General features: G+C 65.6%; 2 protein-coding genes across 4 annotated transcripts in view; one reads left to right on the top strand and one right to left on the bottom strand.

The window, feature by feature from the left end:
* Nucleotides 1–282: 282 nt before the first annotated feature.
* LOC116959439 (collagen alpha-1(I) chain-like) lies at nucleotides 283–7,476 on the top strand. 2 transcript variants are annotated; one of them, XM_042798732.1, is made up of 12 exons: nucleotides 283–677; nucleotides 1,531–1,626; nucleotides 1,781–3,568; nucleotides 3,724–3,836; nucleotides 3,935–3,993; nucleotides 4,137–4,294; nucleotides 4,480–4,642; nucleotides 4,731–4,922; nucleotides 5,894–6,100; nucleotides 6,570–6,723; nucleotides 6,877–6,976; nucleotides 7,066–7,476. In XM_042798732.1, the coding sequence occupies exons 1-11, from the start codon at nucleotides 623–625 to the stop codon at nucleotides 6,949–6,951; spliced, it is 3,060 nt and encodes a 1,019-aa protein (XP_042654666.1). In that variant the 5' UTR covers nucleotides 283–622; the 3' UTR covers nucleotides 6,952–6,976; nucleotides 7,066–7,476. The 2 variants fall into 2 exon arrangements, with proteins under 2 accessions (XP_042654666.1, XP_042654665.1); XM_042798731.1 differs by having other exon boundaries at nucleotides 6,877–7,476.
* Nucleotides 6,978–9,073, bottom strand: part of TNRC6A (trinucleotide repeat containing adaptor 6A) — a 51,132-nt gene continuing 49,036 nt past the window's right edge. For both annotated transcript variants that reach the window (XM_033007854.2, XM_033007855.2), the window contains one exon: nucleotides 6,978–9,073. This exon is cut by the window's right edge and continues 687 nt beyond it. The gene's annotated coding sequence lies outside the window, so the exon portion shown is untranslated.

Raw genomic sequence — 9,073 nt, forward strand, 5'->3', positions numbered from 1 at the left:
CCCGGGGCTGCTCCTCGCTGCTTTTCAAATCCCCCGCGGGACCCCCGCGAGCCCCGAATCGCCCCTTCACCCCCACCGGCTCCTGAAAGGTTTCCGTGAGCAGCCTGCGCGGCGGAACGGGGGGCGCAGGGGCGGGACTGGGTGGTTTTGGCCACCGCGGCTGGGGCGGTTCCGAGGCACCGGCCCGGCCCCGGGAGTGCCGGTGCCCCCGGGAGTGCCGGTGCCCCCGGGAGTGCCGGTGCGCGGGTGGTTTCACTTGGGGTGGGGGGGCCCGGGGGATGACCCAGTGAAGGAGCCGCAGCCAGAGCAGCCCGGAGCGGGCGGGGGCCGTGGGGGCAGAGCCCTGGCCCGGCCTTACGGCTTTGCTGGAACCGGGGCGGGTGGAAGCGGGACCCGCCGGCGCCCAGCCGGGCTCCCGTCCCCGCAGGCACCGCACCGAATTGGGCTCGGCGCCGGTCCCCCCCAGCCCTGGCTCTGCCCCCCACCACCCCGCCCCGGGGCTCCCGCACAAGCTGCCGGTGGGGCGGGCCCGGGCCGGGGGCTGCGGCTCCCCGGTGCCTCCGCCCCGCCGCAGAGGGGACGGGCGGGGGCTTCCTGCCGCCTCGGCATTGCCGCCAGCGCCATGGAGCGGCTCCGGTTCCCGTTCCCGCGGCTCCCGCGGCTCCTGGCCGCCGCAGGTGAGCGCCGGGACCCGCCGCTGCCTCCCCCCGCGGAGGGGGGAGGGGGGGGGGCCGCGGCCGGTGTAGCCCCGCGGGCTCGGGGCTCCGCGGCGGTGGCGGGGCCGGTACCGGCAGCGGGCTCGGGCGGGTCCGGGCTGCCCGGTTGCGGCGGGGGGGGGGGGGGGGGGGGGAGGAGGGCGGGGGGCGGGTGTCACCGGTACCCGCCCGGGAGGGGGGGGGGGGTTCAGCCGCGGGGGGGGGCGGACACGGGGGGACGCGGCTGCGGGAGGAGGAGTGGGGTGCTGGCGGGGAGCGGGGCCGGCGGGGGTCGTGGTGACCCCAGCTCCGGCCCCACCACGGCGAGCGACCACCCGCCCGAATGCCTGGTGACCCTCCCGCACCCCCCACCCCCCCTCCCCGGGGACCCAGAGCCCTGGCCGGGGCGATGGCTGGCACTGGCCTGGTGGTGGCTGGCACTGATCCGGCACTGGTCCGGCACTGGCCTGCTGGTGGCTGGCACTGGCCTGGTGGTGGCTGGCACTGGTCCGGCACTGGTCCGGCACTGGCCTGCTGGTGGCTGGCACTGGCCTGGTGGTGGCTGGCACTGGTCCGGCACTGGTCTGGTGCTCTGCCCGGGGACCTGGTGTTGGCCCGTGGCGGCTCTCGGGTCGGTGGTTCGGTTCAGGGCAAACCGCCCGTTCCCAGCACGTGCCGGTGCGTGGCACGGGGTTCGGTTCCGGCGGTTTCCGCCGGGTTTTGGGGCGTCCCTGAGCATCTCCTCGGCAGCGGGGGGAGGCAGCTCCTGGGGGCAGGGGGACACACGGTGCTGGTGCCTGTCACCAGTGCACAGAGCTCTCCCCTCTCTCCCCAGTGATCGTGGAGTGCTGCGCCCGGCTCTGCCCCGGTCTCGGCACCGGGACCGGCTCTGCCATCCCCTGCGCCCGCCCGGGCGAGCGCTGCCGCACAGGTACCGCCGGGGCCACGACCGTCCCGTCCCACTCGCCGCCCTTCGCCGTGGCACCGCGTGCCGGCCACGTGCGTGGGCGCCGCGCTGGGGCCCGGGGTGCCGGCCGTGGGGCAGCCCTGCGCAGCGTCCCCCCCTCTTCTGCCTCCGCCCGCAGGTCTGGAGCGAGGAGCTGGCACGGGGCCCGCGCCGACGCCGGAGGCCGTGGGGCAGCCGCGGACAGGGGCTGAGCTGCCGCCCTTCCCTGGGACCCCCAACGGGACCGCTGAGCCCCCCAGCCCCCCGGGGAGCCCCCAGGCAGGCGGGGAGGGGACGGGGCCCACGGCGTGGGGTGGAACAGCCACCCAGCACCTGGGGCTGCTGCTCGCTGCTGGCAGCGAGGGGCCGTCCCCTCCCCCAGCCCTCGGGTCTCCCCCCGGGACTGACCCCGCAGGAAATGTGACGGCGGGAGGTGCCACGACCCCGCAGGGGACCCCATCGCATTCGCCGTCCTCTGCAACGGTGCCCGGCTCTGCTGGAGGGCAGGGGGGGACCCCCAGCACCCCACCGGGATGGAGCCCCACCGGGACAGGCCTTGCGCTGAGGCAGGGGGGCTCACACAGCCCCTCACCCCCAGAGCCGTGGGCTGGGGAGGGCCCAGGGGCCACTGTCTCACGGGGTGACAGCAGCACGGGGACTCACCTGAGCGTCTCGCTGGCCACGGACAGCCCTGTGCCGGGGATGATGGGGACGTCGCCCTTTGTGGGGGGGCTGCCAGGGCTGCCAAGCCCCGCGGGGACAGAGCAGGGGACCCGGCTGGGGCTGCCGGGGGAAGGACGAGGCTCTGATTCCCACCCGGGGCACAGGACGGACATTGCCTGGCAGGGTCCCCGCTCTGCCCCTCGCCCCTCCTCGCCCTCCCTGGGGACTGGTGGCCGTGGGGACCCCCCAGCCAGCACAGCCCAGCCAGCCACGGCGACAGGCCCAACCTCACTGCCTGCCGCAGGCAAGGGCTTGGGTTTACCTGTCCCCACTGCCACAGCCGGCACCCCAGGGGTGACATCCCCCAGCCCGGGGGGAGCCCTGGGCCCGACCCCAGGGCTGTTGGGGCCACCCGACCCAGAGGGTGCCCCCGAGCACAGCCACGTCCCCCTGGACCAGACCTGGCAGCCCCCCACCTCGGCGGCCCCGGGCAGCACCGCTGTGGCACAGAGCGGGGGGGCACACGCCAGCCCAGGGCCCCCCCACGCCCCCACAGCCCCACAGCCTGCCCCAACCTCTGCAGTGCCCACGTCACCGACCCCACGGCCCTCCCCGGGGACCAGCTGGGGTGTCCCGGGGCTCAGCCCCACTCTGGGCACCCCCTTGACAGGGCCGTCCCCGCGGCACCAGCGGCCCCACACTGGTGTGGGGGACGGTCCTGCTGAGAGCCCCCAAATCCTGGGGGGGACCCCGGTGGGGGTGGGTGATGCCAGGCCCTGGGCAGCGACCACCCCGCCGAGCTGGCAGCTGGGCAGCCCGGCCCCTCCCTCAGCCCCTGGGCCCCCCCAGCACCTGGATCCATCCCAGGCTTCATCTTCCCTGGGGCCGGCGGCTGCTCTCGGGGTCACCGGCACTGCTGTCACCGCCAGCACGGCACCGCTCGGTGCCAGGGGGACGGTCCCACCAGAGCCCGGTGCTGGGGTGTTTCAGGGGGCTGCAGCAGGGCTGACGTGGGGGCCCCCAACTCATCTGCCCACCATGGCACCAGCGCCCCCCCAGCAGCCCACCGATCTCCCCGGGACCCTGGGCCATCGTGGGGGCCCCGGGTCCCCCCCAGCTTCGGGGGACGCAGAACTGGTCCAGCCGCCGAGCAGCCCCGGAGGGTGGCCGGATGCTGACACCCCCCAAGCGACACCGGCCCCCGCTGCGGCAGGCAGGGCCCCCCGGGTGTTCATCGTGGAGGATCAGCCACCCCTCCTGAGAGGTGGGTCTGGGGGGGTTGGGACCCCCGGCCAGGGCACAGTGGGGGGAGGAGAGGCCCCATGAGCCATCAGCATGGGGGGGGGGGTCAGTGGTGGTGGCCCCCAGGGCAGGCAGTGCGGGTCCCTGTCGTGCTGATCCCTGTTTCTCCTCCCTTAGCATCCCTCCTCCGCATCCCCTGCGAGCTGGTGCTGGACATGGGGTTCGTCCCTGCTCTGCAAGACCCCGGCTCCCACGAGCGCCGGGGGCTGCTGCACAGCTTCAACCGGACAGTGAGCGTGGGACGGGGCTGGCTGGAGGGGGGGACTGGGGCGGGGGGGCCGCACCTGGGGGGCCACCCTGCATCACCCTCAGCTTCCTCCCTGCACAGGTTGTGCCCCTCTTCATGTCGGTGCCGGGGTTCCTGAGGCTGGAGGTGACGGGGATCAGGTAGGTGCCTGCGCAGCCCCGCAGCGTGCGCTGCTCCCCGGGGCGGGGTGGGTTCCACACGCTGCGGAGCCGGGGCGCAGGGCTGGAATTTTGGGGGGGGGTGTGTGTGGGAGGTCGGACTGTTGGCGGGGTGTCCCCCGCAGGGAGGGCAGCGTGGTGCTGCAGTACGACGCGCTGTTCGCGGCCGAGCGGGTGCCTGCGCCAGGGCTGGGCGCGCTCCTCGACGCGGCGCTGGGCTCCGGCAGCGCCCGGCCCGGGCTGGCGGTGGGCACGGCCCCCGTCCTGCGACACGTGGCTCTGGGTGAGTGCGGGGCCTGGGTCACCCCCGGCCCCTCCTGCGGCCCCCCGGGGCCGGGTGCCCGGCCGGGGGTGGTCGCAGGGTTGGGCACGTTGCCTGGCCCCGGCTCCCCGCTGGCCGGGGAGGGGGTGGCACAGCCAGACACCCACCCCCCCCCCCACCTCGGCCCCCCCCCCCAATCTATGCAGAGCGGCCGCTGGACCCCTGCGCTCTGCTCTTCGCCTGCCGGGCCGGCTTCACCTGCGTGGCCGGGGCGGACGGGAACGCCACCTGCACCTCCCTCTGCCACCGCGACTACTGCAAGAACCACGGCATCTGCACCCACCCCCGGGACCGCGGGCCCCTGTGCCAGTGAGTGCCCCCGGCGCCAGCCCTGGGGGGCCGGGTGCTGCCCCCCACCCCCCGGCGGCTGATGACACCCCCCCCCCCTTTGGCGCAGGTGCCCCGTCGGCAGCGATTTCTGGTTCGTGGGGCTGCGCTGCGACTACCGGGTGACGCAGCAGAGCTTGCTGGGGGTGGCCGCGGGGGTCCTGCTCAGCATCGTCCTCCTGGGCGCCGTCGTCGCCGCCGTCGCCATTCGGCGGTTCAAGGCGCTGCTGCTGGAGGCCAGGGCCGAGCAGAGCCGCAGCAGGTGGGCTGGGGGGGCCGTGGGGTGGGGGGGGGCTGGGGTCAGTGGTGGCGCTAGAAGGAGGGGATGTGGGGTCGATGCCCTTCAGCCCCCTCCCCAGGGGGTGCTGGGCAGCAGCTCCAGCCCCACACGTGGGTGCCCGCGGGGGGGGCACGCAGCCCATCCGGGGTCAGGGGGGGCCGCGGCTCGGGGGGGAAGCTGGGGCTGAGCTCTGCCAAGAAAAACACGCTGCGGCGGCTGATAGCGACGGGCGGGAGGTGCCGGGGCCGGGGGGGAAACCATGTGCGGGAACGAGGAGGGGGTGGTCCAGCCCCCCCCGGAGCCACGGCCGTGCCCCCCGGCTGGGGGGGGGGGCGGTGGGGGGAGCAGGGCTCCGGCACAGCCCCCCCCCCCCCAAACGGCTCCTCTGGGAGGGCTGGGGGGGCCGCGCTGCCCCGGCCCCGCTGCCCCCCCCCCCCCCCCCCCGGCCAGGCTTTCGTAACGTGCCGCGGGGGAGACTGTTCCCGAGGAAACCACCCCAACATCTGCGGGGCCGCGGCCAGATGTTGTCGGGTGTCACGGGCTCTGCCCCCACCCAGGGCGCGGGGCTGGGGCCCTGCCCCTCAGCTGTGAAATTTGGGTGGAAACCGGCGAGCTGTGCTTGCAGTGGAGTCCCAGGGAGGGTGGGGGACCTCGTGTGCGTGTGCACGCGTGTGCGTGTGCATGTGCGTGTGTGTGCATGCATGTGCGTGTGTGTGCATGTGCATGCATGTGCATGCGTGTGCATGCATGTGCACGTGTGTGCATGTGCGTGTGTGTACATGTACATGTGTGTGCATGCGTGTGCATGTACATGCGTGTGCGTGCATGTGCGTGTGCGTGCATGTGCATGCGTGTGCATGTGCATGTGCGTGTGTGTGCATGTACATGCGTGTGCACGCCTGTGCACGTGCGTGCACCCCCGGGCGCTGCCGCAGCCCCCCCCCCCCCCGCAGCTACCGCCGGTTCTGCCGCCTGGACGACCTCTCGGCCCGGTACTGGTCCCGCTCCTGGTTGCCCTCGGCCAGCTCGCTGGACAACCCGGCCTTCAGCAACTCGGAGGAGCTGCTGCACCTGCGGATCCTGGACAGCGGCTGCTGCGGCTGCCGGGGGGACGCGGCCGCCACCGCCAGCGCCAAGCAGCGCCCGCCCGCCCGGCCCAGGTACCGGGGGGGGGGGGGGTGTGTGGGGGGGCTGCTCTTCCCTGTGCTCCCCCGGCGGGGGCCAGGGCTTTGGGGGGCACAGCAGCCTGCCCTGGCCCCGCTGCTTTGGCCCGGCGCTGGCCCCCCTCTGCTTGGCGGCGGCGCCCGGCAGCTTCGACTCTGCGGCAGCCGTTGGCGCGCAGGGAGAAATAAGGATTTTTTATTTTATCCCCCCCCCCGCTAAGGAGCTTTGTGTGAGGGGGACAGGTGTAAGAGGAGGAGGGTTCATACCCGCACTGGGGTTTGTGCGAGTACGAGTCTTTCATCACCTGCCCGGGGCAGAAATGGAAGAAGGGCCCTGGCAGTTTCCCGAGCAAAGGGCTCCAGAGCCGGGGCCCCCCCCGCCCCGAGCACACCGCCCGACTCCCACGGGGCGTTTGCGGAGCATCCCCCCTCCTCCCCTTTCTTTTAACCGCCGGTTTCTTCCCAGCTCCCATTACGCCTGGGACACCAGCTCCAGCACCATGAACGACCCCATGGTGGACTCGGGAAAAGCCAGCGATATCTCGGTGTCGAGCTGGCCGCTGGAGCCCGGGCAGTGGGGGCCCTTCCCCCTCCTCCACCAGCTCTCCAGGCAGCGCCCGGTGAGCAGAGCGGGCCCGGGAAGGCCCTTTGGCATTTGGCTCCTACCCCGGGGAGCGCTGCTCCGTGCCCAGCCCGGGGGGTTGCACCCCACACCCCACACCCCCCCCCCGGCTCCTCGCAGAGCCCCAGACCAAAAACCGCTCCCCCCGCAGCACCGAGCCCGGCGGCCTCGTTCGCACGGCGAGGGGCTGGAGCTGGGCAGCCTGGAGAGGAGCTGGACAGCCTGAAGAGCGCAGAAGTACAGGCCACAAGGTTCAGCTTTTAAAACCAACCACATTTTATTTCCACGTAACAAGCTCAGTGAAGGAATTTCAAACACTTTGACAATACAATCAACGCAGGTGCGATGTCAGTTCCACGCCAGGCAGAGGCCGGAACGATTCTCTGCCAACGTTTTCACCACTGCTTCAGGACCAGACTTCAGGAGCCAGCTTTGGCTTGGGACAGCGTATTTCATAGTAAGTAGTTACAGAGAAGTGTCTAGCAACACACAATGCTGGCATCCAACAGAGTTAATGACTTACATCCGGCAATTTGAAAATAAAGTCTAACAGATTTTTTGAAGTCACATCATACTATGTACATATATGGTCTGCCCTATAGCCATTTCAGAACAAGCTAAGCCACTGTGAAAAGTGAGATACAAATTAAGCGCTGCTGCATTGTTCGTCATGATTAATGTAAATGAGGTATAAATTTAAACACCAGTACGTTTTAAGCATTAAAGTTTATTTTCCAAAATGCTCTCCTTATTTGCAAGTGTCCTCTTGAGCATCTAGCTGGGCACAAATGGTGGGGTCATTTGAAAATGGGGCGTTTGAAGTATACGGAGGATGAGGGCAACAGGATCCCAAAGGTGCTCGAATAGAAAAGGAAAAGCAAGCTGCAGTTTTCTACACTTATATTCTCATCTCATAGTGGGCACGTTGAGGGAGATTTTTGCTAGAATAAAATGCAGATCTGTTCATAAAAAAATCAGTTTGCTAAAAGAAAAAAAATCAAACTATGGGAATACAGAGCTATCATATCGTTTGATATTTCCATTGTATAGAAAACAGCCTACAAATAAAGTCACAAAAAATAGACAGTTATATGCTGAGCAGCCAAAAACATCATGATTTATTAATATCTGGAGAAACTTCATAATTCAAACACAACCAAACTGTACATTTTACAATCACATTCTATTTGTAAACAGTTAAAAGCCACTGACTTCTTTTGCATCTTCGGACACAAACAGTTAGAATCAAGGCAATGAAATGATGGCGATTTCTGCACTGTTAAAATTTTTACCCTTGCCTAGTCTTTAATTCATTGACTAAACAAGCATTATATAATACCTTTTGTGGCAAAAAGATGTAACTCGTTACTTTTGCAAGAAAGTATTTGCGAGAACTTTTTAAACATTTAAAACTTTTATACAACAAACAATTCTGTAAGCCCAATAACTTGGTTACAGTATGCATAGTTACTCAGTTCGGCTTTAAGGTACGACAGTTAAACGTTAACACAGTCACAAGAGCAGAAACAGAGCCACTCGATGGGATTACAAAAAAATTGTATAACTACAGATTATTAGCAAACCACCACCACTCACTAATAAAAAGACAGCGTCAGAAAGCAGTATGTCAAACTCCAGCTTGAAGCATTTTTTTTTTGGCAGAGAAAAGTCTTACAGAGCAATAAGTATTATCAGTGCTAAAAGTTGAGTTTTTTTTTCCTATAAGAAACTACAAGGAGTTTTTACTGGGGAACTGGTTTTCCTGAGAGCCATGCTCTTTGATTTAGGATACAGGAATAGAAAACAAAAGGACATGGCCAAACACTGTTCATTATTCCCAGAGATAGAAAGCATCTTTTTCATTCTCAATTTTTTTTTGTCTTTTTAAAAATTTTTAAAATGATGGAAGAGTAAACATTTTTCTCAAAAAACAAAAAAAATATTCTGTAAACAAGAAGGTCCCAACACGGGCACCCCCAAAACAAAATTGAAAGCCTATTGAAAGTGCAGGACCCCCCTGGCTTGCAGGCTGGGTTGCAAGTCACAGCTGTGGCCACAGTTTTTTAAACTGTAGAGCTAAATTCTTTAGTTTTATACATGAAAAAACTGGTGCAATACTTTCATTCATAATCCTAAGTCAGTATCATAACTTGATCTTTAAACGCCACAATACCACAATAAGGTAGGCATACATCAAGGCATAGTAGAGAGCGCACACTGTTTGTTAAGAACATCCTTGAGTAAACATTTACACGTGAACTGCTGCCTCCCCGATATTGCCGATTAGACAGAGAGAACATCATTCAGTGCAAAGTTAAAAAAGCTCATACTCCAACATTATCAGCAAA

Source organism: Tyto alba, unplaced genomic scaffold, assembly GCF_018691265.1.
Source record: "Tyto alba isolate M040663 unplaced genomic scaffold, T.alba_DEE_v4.0 Super-Scaffold_28, whole genome shotgun sequence".
Taxonomy (NCBI): Eukaryota; Metazoa; Chordata; class Aves; order Strigiformes; family Tytonidae; genus Tyto; species Tyto alba.